Source organism: Montipora capricornis, chromosome 8 (assembly GCF_036669925.1).
Source record: "Montipora capricornis isolate CH-2021 chromosome 8, ASM3666992v2, whole genome shotgun sequence".
In the NCBI taxonomy this organism is placed as follows: domain Eukaryota; kingdom Metazoa; phylum Cnidaria; class Anthozoa; order Scleractinia; family Acroporidae; genus Montipora; species Montipora capricornis.
Window position 1 is genome coordinate 55,046,218 of NC_090890.1, and position 13,772 is coordinate 55,059,989.

Sequence of the window (13,772 nt, forward strand, 5' to 3'; positions counted from 1 at the left end):
GGAAATTGTTGACAGTTCACCGACCTGGCGACAAAGACTAATTATTGAAGCGTGGCATTCCGTGCGAGATGAGAACTCTATAAATGAACACATAGCGCTGCCTAGCGTATACAAAAACATCAACAACTTCTAGCGTCATAAATAATGCTCTATAGGGACTAGCGACTAGCGACTGTACAGGACGTCGTTAAACCTTTGCATTTTTTATCCTTTGCTGAAGAAGGCAACAGTTGTAGCCGAAACGTCCGAGACGATAAGAATTTTAGCCAGTGTAAACTTTTTAATTCCTCTTTTACCAAAGTTGAAGGAAATTGTTGCCCATATTACCTGGCCTTTCAGAGGAAAATATCCAAAATGCACTGTACGCCTGGACCCAATAGTCTAGTTTAAACATGCTTCGCTTAGCAATTGAAAGTCGTCTACTAGGGTTTCAAAACATATTTGTAATTAAGTTAAGGTGATGGACAACAACATACAAACTTTAATTTGTTTGTAAGGTGGGTTTTTTAGGTGGAGCTGGACTTACGATTCATCCTCTTCTCATATTTCAAACGGTTGATAAGTTGCTTTATGGAGAACTTCTGTAACATTTCTCTTCCCTCTTCATCTTTACTGAGAATGTCCTTCACCCCAGTTTGTGAAATAACACCCCTTCGTACCATGCTTCCACAAACTCGCAATAAGTATTCTCGGTGCTCATCAGAAAAAATGTTCCTGCTAATATAGCTTGAATTTGATGGGGGGACCATGGATGCGCTGCTGTCGTCGTTTGAGAAGTATCGGCTCATCTTGTCTGCCAAAGTATCCTCTTCCCCTGGTAACTCTTCTGAGTGTTTGCTGTCAGCCAAAACTGAAGTCTTGTCACTGATATATTCGGCACCGAACCTCCACTCACTGCGAATCCTGTCGCAAACCTTTTTAGGGTCAATGGACTGGAGTGAAGGATGATCTTGTGTTTTTTGCCTGACGATGGCCATTGTTACAGTTTTCGTTTTAATTTCCTCAGAAAAGATTTCTCTCAAGGCTTTAACATCTTCCTCTTTCCATGACATGCGCTCAGTGAATCCTTCAGTCCTTGTGCTTGTGCTTTTGTTACCAATCCCTTGAATTACATCGGCCGACTTTGAGCAGGCTGCTGAAGTATCTTGTTGCGAGGCTGTATTTGTCTTGGAGGATCTCATTACGTTAGGAAGATTAGTTGCTGCTTGGAAACAAGATTCTTGTTTCTCCTGAAGGCGATAAAACCGTTGTGCAGTGCTTTCCTTATGCGCCATGAGGTCAGCCAGATTGGACTTCATTTCATGATGTCGCGAGTGCACATTCGTGACTGCAGACTTGCGAAACAACGTTGATGTGACGTGCCCTTCCATTCCTCCTTTTTGCCATGCAGCATTAATCGCTGTAGAGATTTGACCAGACTCCAACTTTGCACCATTCCATGACAAAAATACATTGGCTTGATCCCTCCCCTTGTCATGAGTAGTGGAATGATCGACCCGACTTCGTACCTTATTGACATATATCTCCAAGTACGAGAACAACGAGGGAGACAAAACAACGCACGCTGGACCGTGGGTATCTGCGGTTTTATGGTTTTTAACACTGATGATTACACTTTCTTCTCTCCTCTTCGCTTGTTTATATTCTTCCAGAGTCATGTTTGACAATACACCTGAACGGTGTGCATTGGCAATAGTTATCTGAAGGAGAATATAATCTCTCACTAGAGTGTAGGCAGACTGGTTCAAGTCCAATGAATTGGTTCCACTGAGTTGCTCTATGTACCCAATAGCGCTCCGCGCCGAATCACTCTTTTCAAATTTGTTCACCATCTCTTGGGTAACTAGATTATCGAGGTCTCTGCTCATCTTTTCCAGATGCCTCCGCTTACTGTCTTTCTTGTATGACATGGACCATAGCCGCGCTTTCTCCCTTATCTGGTTCACAAGGACAGTATTGGCATCCACACTTTCGGGTTTTTCTGCAATCACGAACGAGCAAAAATGCCTCAGACTAAGAAGATACGCCTTTATGGTATCAGCTGTGTACTTGGTTTCTGCGTGCTCTTTCAGAAAAGTATCGCGGACAAGTGTCCCATTAAACAAGGAATTTATTTGCTTTTCGGGGTCAATTGTCTCTAGCATGCGAAACAATTGAGAGGCGTGTTGTTTGGACAATTTTGGATCTTTTCTTCCACCATCTGCAGACTCCAACCATGCACAAAAGGAGCTGATTACGTGAATTTCTTTTTGTGCACTCAGGCAGTTAGGATCTTCTGCAGATTCCATAATCAAACGCTCTTCGTCATTGGACGGTATCTCTGATGGCTCAATGTCACTCTCCACATCTTCTTCTTCTTCTTCAATTGATTCTCTGACCTTTTCCTGCTCCCCTACTTCAGCCTTTTTGAGACCAGTTTTAATAACAACTTGATTTGATGGTTTCCAGGTCTTCGCTGCTCGAGCCTTCCTCAAAATTTCTTTGTAAGCCGGTGACCCAACAGGAATCTCCTTGTGTACTTGACGTAAATGGCCAGATAAACGCTTGACGATTGACTTGCATCCTTCAATGGGACAAGGTCGGTGACGATGATAATCTTTATACATCTTTTTGCCATCACCTGTTTCTGACGTCTCCTTTATCGTTTTCTGCTGGAAACTTTTCCTCATTCCAAACCTCGATGTTGCCTTTTTTGCTGTATCTCTCGTCCAATTATGTACGTCCCGTAAGTGTCGAGGGAGGTCTATAATTTCTGCTCTACACTCTTTTAATGGACATATGTGCCGGGGTCTCTTACTCTTCACACTATCGTTCTTTCTGTCTTTGCGTTTTCTTTTTTCTTCTTTCTTTCTATTGCCAACCGTCTTGTCTCTTCCTTTTGTTACGACACCCCTGACAGGATTCCCTTCATCGTCTTCATCACTTTCGCTTATTACATCATCGGACTCAGTGTCTTCCTCATCTTCCCCCTCTCCGGCCTCCGGTTTCCATTCATCGCTATCACTACCTTCATCCTGTTCCTGTTCTTCTATCTTTTCTTTCTTTGCCATGGAATTCAGCAGAGCCTCCAGCTCGCACTTGCGCTAAAAATTTGAGAAAAAGAAGTCGTTATAAGATTGTAACGTTTGACCCCAGCGCACAACACTTCATAAGGTAAGATCTTCCAGGTTTGTGTAGTCCTAAAGAGGACTTTTTATTGATAGCATTTACTCAAGGGCATTCTTAGGACTACATGTACACTGACATGAACGATCTTTCCTTCAGTAATCTTTCTCTGCGTTGTTATAGCTACAATTTAATTTGAAAGCAAACATTACTCGTCCGCTGAACTGTGCGCATTTCATATTGCAGTAGATTTACAATAATCTACTCATATATCAACATGTGGCGATTGAAATCCCAGGGAATATCTTTGTATGCAAAGAAACAATTTAACTGAAGCAAGAGCAACAACTTTATTTGGTACCTATACATTACAAAACATTGCTTTTGCGTACAAGTTCCACAGCCAACTTAGAACGTCAGGATTTCTTCGAAACTGACCCACGTGTTTCCAAGACCTGGAAGGAATTACGGTTTATTATAAAGATACTGGTGAAATATGATGATTTTCCTTTTTCTAAAGAACTTCGTATCTTTATCGCGTGAAGTAAAGATATGAGTTTTATCTTTCACAAGTGAAGAGGTAGGTGTCATCATGGTAACTAACACAGTACCCAATTAAAGCGAGATTCCCTTTTCTTGCAAGAAACTTGTTTCTGTTTTATGACTTTATTTGACATTATCATGGTTTGTGTTTCGCGACTCTCATATCTAGTTTCACATTATTCAACATGCGTGTTTTGGCAGTTGGTGACCATTTTATCACATTTCGAAAACCAATAAAACATTGAGCCCTGAATGAGGTTGTTTTCAATCGGAACACTTCATCCGTATCTATACAATAAACAGAACATTACATGGCTGCTTAGGGAAACGAATTTTCTCTTCTCCTGCTGATAGTATCTCGTTCTCCCACGAGAGATACTATTAACACTCGAAGATAAAATTTGGAACTTCGCGCAGCCATGTAATATCCTCTGTATTTTCAATCTTCTGTTTCAGGTGGGTCAAGTTTGGAAAAAATTAGATGATGATGTTAAGTATAGTTGTACGCAGATTTCAATGTGTCTAGGGCCCACGTCGAGGAATGGCCAAACGCAGCAATTGATGTTAAAACGGGGGAGAGAACAAATCAGTGCCGAATATGAAAGGGGCGTTGTGATTAGACGGTTTGATCATGGCGGACACGATGGTGTACCAGTCGAAACAGAAACTAAAGGAAACGCAAGGTCACTTTTTACGGCAATGTGGCCATTGCTTTTTAACAAGGTAGCATACTGTAAGGAATGAGGTTTTTAAGTCTTTAGTAACGTACATAACCACTGATGTTGCACGATATATTGTCAATGCTTTATTTAGATGTCCTTGATCTGGATTATAGAATCGGAGTTATAGGATTAAATGACCAAATGAATAGAAAGAAACAGGCAGTCTTAAAATCTGTGGTGCTGCGTCGGTGGGGAAGTAGTATACAAAAATTTGGTTTTATCAACGGAGTTGATAATGTAAATTGGCCACCGTACAGAGATTCTAAAAGCTGACGTTTCGAGCGTTAGCCCTTCGTCAGAGCGAATCGAGGGATTATGGGTTACGTGTAGTTTATATAGTAGAGTAGGAGCTACGCTATTGGTGGTAACATGGCAACGTGAAAAATAGGAATATATTAGTTAAATGAAAAGCGTTCGTTAATACCGTGAGGATTAAGGGTGCCGATTTGAAAGATGAATTTTTGTTCATGGCGTCGCTCGCCATTTTAATCTGCCTAACCACTCCAAAAAACACATGGCTATCTGCGGCCTTTCCCTACATCTAGGTACGACGGAAAGCCGCAAGAATCTGGAACAAAAATTCATCTTTCAAATCGGCACCCTTAATCCTCACGGTATTAACGAACGCTTTTCATTTAACTAATATATTCCTATTTTTCACGTTGCCATGTTACCACCAATAGCGTAGCTCCTACTCTACTATATAAACTACACGTAACCCATAATCCCTCGATTCGCTCTGACGAAGGGCTAACGCTCGAAACGTCAGCTTTTAGAATCTCTGTACGGTGGCCAATTTACATTATCAACTCCGTTGATAAAACCAGTCTTAAAATCTGACCGGCTGAAGGAACTGAAACAGTGTCACGGTATATTATTAATGATAGGTACATCGAGGGAAAAATTGTGTAGAAAACTCTTCTGGTGACAGAATTAGAATTCGGAAATGTTGAGAGTATCACCAACAATGCAGGTACCCATGACATGGTTTTGCATATTTAAGAGTCTGAGTTCCCTATGTTGCGATAACTTATTCGAAAGTTTACTAACACTTTGAAAGAACTGAACGTGACGGTTTCAAAAATCCAGCAAAAATATGATAATAACTTGTGGCCTTTTTCTTCAATCCAAAGTCGTGTTCAAGAGCTCTTTCGAAACAACAGCCTCTTTTGGGACAGAATACTGTCGCGAGCCTTTAATATGTTAATGTTTCATTGGAACAACACCGATCGTTTGCCTTGTAAATACTTTAACTAATGTTTGTCTTCATTGTTTTCTAACAACACTTGCTGGTTGTAGACTGAGTCTTTCAATCTCTAAACAGTGATTTGTGCCTGACAAACAAAACGTCAAGCGTGCTTACACAATGTTCGTCAATTAACAACTTGAATTGTTTCACATATGAATTCGCCTCGCGACCCTTAATCAAACCAAAGGATTATCCTTGACGTGAGATAAATTAGTCATGTTACGACCTCTTGGTGAAAAAACGGACTTAATGCCCGGGACTTAATGCAAAGGCGGACAAAAGCTTTCCCTTACTTTTCCGAAAAGCTCTGTGCCTCAACGCTAGATTGTACAGCATTTAACGTGTGACAGATGGAAAGATATCCTCAACAATAATGTTGAACCCCGAAAATGAAGATTTCCGATTACCGATACTTCCTTGATTGTGACGTTACGTTCCCATGTACTACGCTCTAACCCTAACCCTAAATAATAATAATAATAATGCAGTTCTGGGGCATTACACTACGTCTCAATGCCCTTACAAATTTACAAATATAGAAAAATAAATAAAATAGTTAAGTTAAGATGCAAAAAGTTAAAATTATTGGTTAAATAAATAAGTCTTAAGTCCTCTTTTAAATGTCTCCAGAGAAGGTGAATTCCGTAGGTCCCTAGGGAGATCGTTCCAAAGGCGAGGAGCACACACTGAGAACGCTTTTCCACCATAGTTCTTGGTTTTAAAGGTGGGGGTCTCGAGCTTAAGGCTGTCCTGGTAGTTAGAGCGCAAAATGCGAGATGATCTTTTTAGAGTAAGCAAGTCTGAAATGTACTTCGGAGAAAGTCCATGTAGAGCCTTATAAGTGATGATAAGCACTAAAGCCATTTTCTGCTCAATATCATCAGTCCCAAGCCTTACATGCGGGCATTTGGTGTGAAAACGTCACATTACCCATTCATTCCGTACGCGCCTAGTTCTGCCAGACCGAGACTTTTCTGGTATACCAGATCACTGTAACTCTATACACACGCAAGATAATGCCTCCTCGGGATTTTGCTTCAAGGCGAAACCCTTGCGGGAGCAATGATCATCAGTTTAACTTGATTCTCTCCAAATATATATCGCTTTCATATATTAACTTTCGTCGTATCTATATCTTCTACGTACAAATATGAACTCACATAATAACCAGCTCCCAGGTGGCTTGATAGCTCAACTGGTAGAGCGCCGCATTAAGATTGCAGAGGTCAGGGGTTGAATCCTGAATTTTTCAGGCTCTCTTTTCTTTCTTACTCAAGTAACGTTAATTAATAACTGTGACGATAACGTCCTCTCCGCAATTCAAATATGTATGGCTGTCATATATTAACTTTCGTCGTTATGTTGGAAGAGCTGTGCAAATTGAGCCAATGGTGTTGCGCTACGCTTCAGCGATCACGGGACAAAAGAAATGTTGACAGTTGTTGGCTCAAAAGTTTCAAAGGTTTCAAACTTCGTGCAAGAACTCACAATAACACGCAACAACATGCAGCACGGTGTGCAAACAGACGGAACATGTAAGGGCCTGGCTAAACTAGGAAACATTGTCGTGGACGCAAATGTTTCACAGTTTGGCCACTTGGGAAACATTGTTGCGGACGCAAATCTTGCTTCCCAGATGCAAGAAAATGTTTTTGAATCAGGTCAAAAACAGTGTTGCTTCCCGGACGCACATTTTTTTTCTTGCGACACAAATGTTTTCCATTGTAGCCACCTAAGCAGCAATTCCAGGGAAACAACGTCTCCGCAACAATGTTTCCTAGCTTAGCCTGGCCAACAATGTTGCGTCCTTTTGGACAGAGCTTTAAAGGCATACCCAAACAAAGAAACAATGTTGCGGAAACATACCCTTCCAGCAGAGCCTCTTTCGATCTTCCAAGATAAGTTGGAAAGAAGAAAGAACAACTTTCCTCTTCCCAACTTATCTAGGAAGATCGAATGAGAGTCTGCTCGCTAGGTAGCGGAAACATTGTTGTGGAAGCAAATGTTCTTCATTTTGCTGCCACAGGAAGCATTTGTTCAGAAACATTTTGCTTCCACAGCAAATGTCTCCTCGTTTGCGTGCCAAGGAAACAATTCGGGAAACAATGTTTCGTCGTTTGCGGATTACATTTAAAAAAATATATACGCTCCATAAGGCGCATACTGGATTGCCTGTGGTACGTGTCTGCTAGCGCGACATGTGGGTGACCCCTCAAATGGTCTTAATGACGCCCCACTTGAAAAACTTAACTGGACCGCTGCAGTTCAGTACCACCCAATTCAGTGCCTTTTGTTTTTGGCAACCATAAAGGTGCACGTGATCACCTCTTGTCAACTGAATGAACTACGGGAAAGCATGTTAATCGTTTGTCGTTTTCAGAGTAAAACAACGTCTTTGGTTTTTTTAATTTTGTTCTAATATTTAACTGAATATTTAAATTTCATCTGTCGGGTCACGAAGCCTTCTTTGTTGGGTTCCTGAGAAACGTATCTACAATCGCGAGGTTGAGCGGTTATGTAATTGAAAATCTGAACATCCATGAGATACTAAAACAGACTTGCGAATTGTCGCAAATCACAATACTGACAAACACAAAAGCAGAAGAAATGGTTCATAAATATGAAGTTTGTTATTGGGTTAGAGTAAAGGGATATATTGTCACGCAACTGATGTAATTTCATGACAATCAAAATTCGCAATGCTGACAAGCACAAAAGCAGAAGAAATGTTCAAGAAAGATGAAGTTTAAAATTGTAACTGGTTTGAACCCAGGGGTCATATCATAAAGTAAAGTACGATCGTCCGGGTGAGTCTGAAGATGACTTCCGCTCAGGTTGTCGAAACGTCAGTCAATGTCATCTCAAACAGTCCTTCTCAGGACTACACTCACCCGGCCGATCGTACTTTACTTTAAAAGACGAAGTTTGTTACTATCTGAATGTTTTTGGGTGAGAGTAAACGGATATATTGTCACGCAAATGATGTAATTTCATGACACTTAAAATTCGCAAAAAGCGTTAGTTTCATGTGAACAATCTTCGCACTAGCAAGTAAATAAATAAATGGGCCATTCCCGAGTTGCTGTTTGTCTCGGTTTCGAGGTGAGTCTTGGTGCTCAACTGTTGTAAGGGAAACGAGTTTGATTTGCATAAGAATTTGCAACTCATTACCATTTGAATGGTTTTGCACCACTGAGGACTCGCTTTGAAACTGCAGAAACTCGGAAATGGGTTAAGGAGGAAGTTAAAGAAATATTGTTGTTTCATTTTACACTACAATGACAAAAGTCATTTGTCAGAGAAATAAAATTCCTGTCTCCTAGCGTATCACATTTCAATGCACCTATGCAAATTTGTTAACTCATTTTCACCGCGTCCCGATTCCCACGAAATTTTTCTTCTTTCAAATAATTACAAAAATACTATATCTCGTCAAGTGTTGCATCTTTTATGTTCAAATAACCGCTAAAAATAAAGATTTTTTTAACGATCTATGCGTAGATATTTTTTCATAATTTAATATTCTGTGTCAAAATTTCCCGGGGGGGGGGGTACTCCCTTATAAGGGCTTAATGGGGACGTGCAGACAGCCAGGGTATGTTTTTCGGGTCTTGAACAGGGTATCGAATTTGTGATTTTTTGTCTTAATCAGGGTATCGATTTATCAATTTTTGTCTTAAACTGGGTTAAATGTCTTAAACAGGGTATCAAAACTCGGAATTCTGTCTTTAAATGGGTAGGAAAATTAGCGATATTTGTCTTAAACAGGGTCAGGGTATGAGGGGCCGCGCCGCACCTCCCCAACCAGGGATTCATCGAGTACCCCCCCCCCCCCCGTGCAAAATTTGCACAACAATCAAATCACAAAAATAGCAACGCACGCAACAAATTTAGTCGCATTTACCTCTTCGTCGAATTCTCATGCTTAAAAAAGGAATTTTTAGTTATTGTGAAAATCTTTCTATATTCGTTAGCAATCATACTTTCAAATTTCAGAGAAATCGACCGGTCCGCGAATATTTTACAAGTTTTTTTTCAATGGGATGTCAAAAGGCCAAGTGGATGTTTTGCATAATCGGGCGATCAAGTTGCGCGTGTGACCCGTTATAAATAATTTCTCACAAAATGTTCCCGAATTGTTAAGTATCACCACAGAAGACAAGAAGATTATTCTAAAAGTTTAAAAAAAGTAGGTTCTGGAGGTAATTTTGAGAGTGGCAATCAAGGTTACGGCAGACGGCAAATACAAACTCACGAGGCGCACATGGTATATTTGATTAAGTTAACACACCAGAAAGACGCTAACCTCATTTTGACAGGAAAATGCTTTACTATTGCCATAAAAACTATCCAGTTAAGCTCGTATATTATACAATTCATAAAGGTCACCTTTTCCAGCGAAATATTTTTTAAACAAATAACATATTTGCCATTAGAGGCCCTTCCTATTTCATTACGTGCGTGAAGACAACAAATTCAATCGTGTCAAGTTACCATACGCAATTGTAACAAAACAAGCTGCCAACACACTCCGTGTCAAAAACGCAACTAAATAAATTTCCCACCAGTATTCAGCATCAAACCCTTTACTTGAATTATCAAGCAAAAAATGAGCAACAAAAAAGTGTTGATCTCTCTCCAAATTTCTTTTTTTTTGGAAGTTGAAAAAGTTTCGGTCATACGCAACTTGCAATGTGTCCCCCCTGGTGATATTATCTGGTCTTTTGTCACCAAACTCCCTCAGCTCAATCGTAGTACGTCACGTGATCAAATTGTTACAGATTGTACTTGTCTTGAGGACAAACGTGAACACGTTGCAAGAGTTTTTGGTGAAGCGTTCCAATTTCGTTCTTGTGAGGGACCTAATGTGTAGGTAAGCGACACCTTGTATTTAATTCATTAATGTTGCAGTGCCTAGGTTCAGGGTTCCGTCAGGGGAAAAATGTGTTCGCCCAATATCAATTACAGTATGGTGGCATTCTGATCAATTGGCTTGTACAATTTTCTGTGCAAACATTTAGACAAGTATCAGCAAGTATGCACCAACGAATGAATATCTGACGCCATCAGTGGACATCGGTAAACAATACTCAACAATGTCGATTTAGATACCATTTCGTTTTTTTTTTAAATCTGCACATACCCTTGTAATGTAAATCACAAACTGATCCTCGTGTAGCTGGAGTGTTTCATGAAAAAGTAAACTTATCATTTAAAAGCTCGAGGAAAAATGATGTGATAAAAGTGTTTTAAGGATCATTTCAACAGTGTACTTGCCACTGAACTGAAGTAAAAGGCTCGCGAATATGCTGTTTGTTTCAAAATTAATTATAGCAACATGTACCGATTGGCCCACTCATCAGTTTAGTCACATCCTCCCGCTTCATGTAAGTGACCTTTCTAATTGTGTAAATGGCATCAATCGATCAATTGCGAATCACTTATTCGATTTCTTGTATTGGTCATTTTTTAATCAGTTAATTTTTCACTCGGTGAGTCTCAAAATCGAATGACTTGTGATTTACTCAATCAATTAGTTTTGTACCTGATGTTCGATCTGTTGTGTCTCTGACATTCAATCAGTTCAGTACTGATTTATTGATCAGTTATGTCCCTTACAGTCGATCAGTTGTACTGATTTATCGATCACTTGGGTCCTTAATATCAGTTGTACTGATAAATCGATAAGTTACGTCCCTATCGATTTATTGATCAGTTTTGTGCCTAATATTCGAACAGTTGTACTAGTTTATCGATCTGTTGTGTCTCTTACATTTGATCAGTTGTAAGTTTTGTCCGTAATATTCAATCAGTTGTACTAACGCTATCCCTAACCGTAAACGATCTCAGCATATTTTAGTTATTAGTCATGGTAGGATGTAAGCTAAAGTTAGGACACCTTTATGCTATATATGCTGCCCTATGCTAGTTCTATTCACTCCCTCAGGAAGTCTCAGTTTGAGAGGAAGGAAATAAATGATAACTATACAATGTACAACTGCAAGCAATCTTCTTGTGTGCCGCTCACTAGCCCTTGTGGAAAAATTTATACTGTGGAACTGGTATTTTGCAGAACATACAACTGATCAAGAAATCAGTACAAATGATCCATAAACACTAGTACAACTGATCGAATATGAAACACAACTGAGCCCAGTTGTTCAAAAGCCAATCATCATTAATCCCAGCCAAATAAAAATTAACCAAGGAGTTTATTTTTCTACTCCCAAATACTGTTCAACACTGATATTTGCAAAACTTTACATTAGCACAAGCTTTCACCAAAAAGTTGAAAACATGAAACAAAAGTTTACGCTAATCGTGGATTAAGTTAATCAGCTTTCAAACAGCTGGGTTCTGATCAATTTGACCCTGGTGGTCCCTAGTTCCTTCTCGGCTGCACTTGTAAATAGCCAGCTGCTTTGCCTTGAGGCCAGTTCAAATTCGTAACAGTACTGTAGTTGTGGTTTTTGTTCTGTTCTGTTGTTTTGTTGACTGTGTGTCATTGGCACCAAAAGCCCCTATGGAGAGTGGTCAATTATGTATGTATCTAATGTATGTATGTATGTAGTGGCAAATATAACAAGTAAGGAGACAATGCAGAGGTTTCATTAGAAGCCGGTCACCGGTGGTATACCTCAGAAATTGTCAGAAATTTGTCTCCCCCCGCCGGCCACTCTGCCTTGATTTTCACTCAAACCCTTGTAAAAGATAAGATTGACCACCGTTTACATTGATTAACCCAGTAATCTACTGCAAAAGTTATTGAAACCCCTGCAATGCACGCTATTCTCATTATTAACATTCCATGACATTTCATTGTGTTTCATGGTTGACAGCTATTTGAAACTACCATAGATTGTCACATTTTGGGGGACCAGTAATTTCAATTGCTAATTGATTCTTCTTTAACAGGACTCAGGTTTTGAGATTCAATTGAAGTCAAAAGGAATGCTTACATGTTTAACAGAGATGTGAAAATGTATTTGCTGTTCCAGTTCAAATATACTTGGGAAAATTATTAGCAGCAAGTTAGTGTGATTTGAAAATTTAAAACTTATTATTTTAATGTTTCTTCTCGGAAATTAGGCATGTGTATTAAATTATTATGTTTAATTATAATGCATTATTAAAATTTCAATCTCGGTTATTGCATTTCTTAGACTACCTTTTCTGATTGGCTCACTCAATCTTGGTTATCAGCTCATAATTGACCTTCTGAGCGCTAGCTTTCACGTGTAGTGTCACGTGACTTTTCATGTAAACAAACCTCGAAAGTTCGGACATTCGAGAAGATCGGACATACAACACACAGTGAGATGGTGTGGCGAGCGGATATGAAATGTTAGTTTCTTTTTGCGAGGGACTTGGAAATGATGCAACAGAGACACTAGTCACTTCGATGGTTAGCATTTGGTGTAGGACACGATAGTTTTACACTCGTATTTCGACAGGATTGACCCGGGTGAGTCTGGTTGTTCCATCTTCGATCGATGGGCCGACGGAAACGAAAATGCATTCCGCACCTTATGTTATTTACAAATTTACCTTTGTGTATGAAAATTGCCATATATATATTCACTTTAAGGTCGGTAATAAAACCGAATAAAAGTGACTTATTAGCTGCATCAGAGACAGTAGTCATTTCCACCGTTTATTGCGAGTTGCAGAATGCTCTCGACTAAAAGGCGTGCTTCCGTTACACGTAAAAACGATTCCCGATTCCCAAAATCAGGGGTGAGAAACTTCAATGGTGATCTGATCAACTTTTTTGGCATTTTCCGGCCGAAGTTATAGCAATCGAGAGGCGGAAAACGAAACACGCGGATAACGGCATGACTCATCGCAGTGACGCGTTTGTGTGTTGAAAGGACAGTAAATACACTACTAGTTGTATAGTAGTCTACACTTTGTTGTTGAGCTATAATTATATATCGTGCATACCATTGACCATGGGATCAATGCAGCGTTGAGCCAATGCAAACTGAAAAAGTTTCTTCATTGAAGTTGAGGAAAACTGAATTGAAAAAGGTTTTATCTTTATTACATGACCTTCTGTTAATTGGAATGACACATATCTACAGTACTGTTAGGGAGATTTCCCTTAAAAGAAATTATCTACTGATTTTTGGCGAACCATTCTAAAAACATTG

The 13,772-nt window shown here is 39.6% G+C and overlaps 2 protein-coding genes across 3 annotated transcripts in view; one reads left to right on the forward strand and one right to left on the reverse strand.

Annotated features, from left to right (window-relative positions):
• Positions 1-506: 506 nt before the first annotated feature.
• Positions 507-1,447, reverse strand: LOC138014185 (uncharacterized). Its single transcript, XM_068861199.1, has one exon. It carries the CDS (start codon positions 1,368-1,370, stop codon positions 507-509), a length of 864 nt encoding a protein of 287 aa, XP_068717300.1. The 5' UTR covers positions 1,371-1,447.
• Positions 1,448-12,533: 11,086 nt separating this feature from the next.
• Positions 12,534-13,772, forward strand: part of LOC138060731 (uncharacterized) — a 10,858-nt gene continuing 9,619 nt past the window's right edge. The window contains exon 1 of one of the 2 annotated variants that reach the window (XM_068906586.1): positions 12,534-12,650. The gene's annotated coding sequence lies outside the window, so the exon portion shown is untranslated. The remainder of the gene's footprint in view (positions 12,651-13,772) is intronic. The other variant, XM_068906587.1, reaches the window with a different exon arrangement.

Excerpts from the sequence above, each read along its gene's own strand:
- LOC138014185 (XM_068861199.1), bottom strand. The coding sequence starts at position 1,370 with ATGGAAGGGCACGTCACATCAACGTTGTTTCGCAAGTCTGCAGTCACG.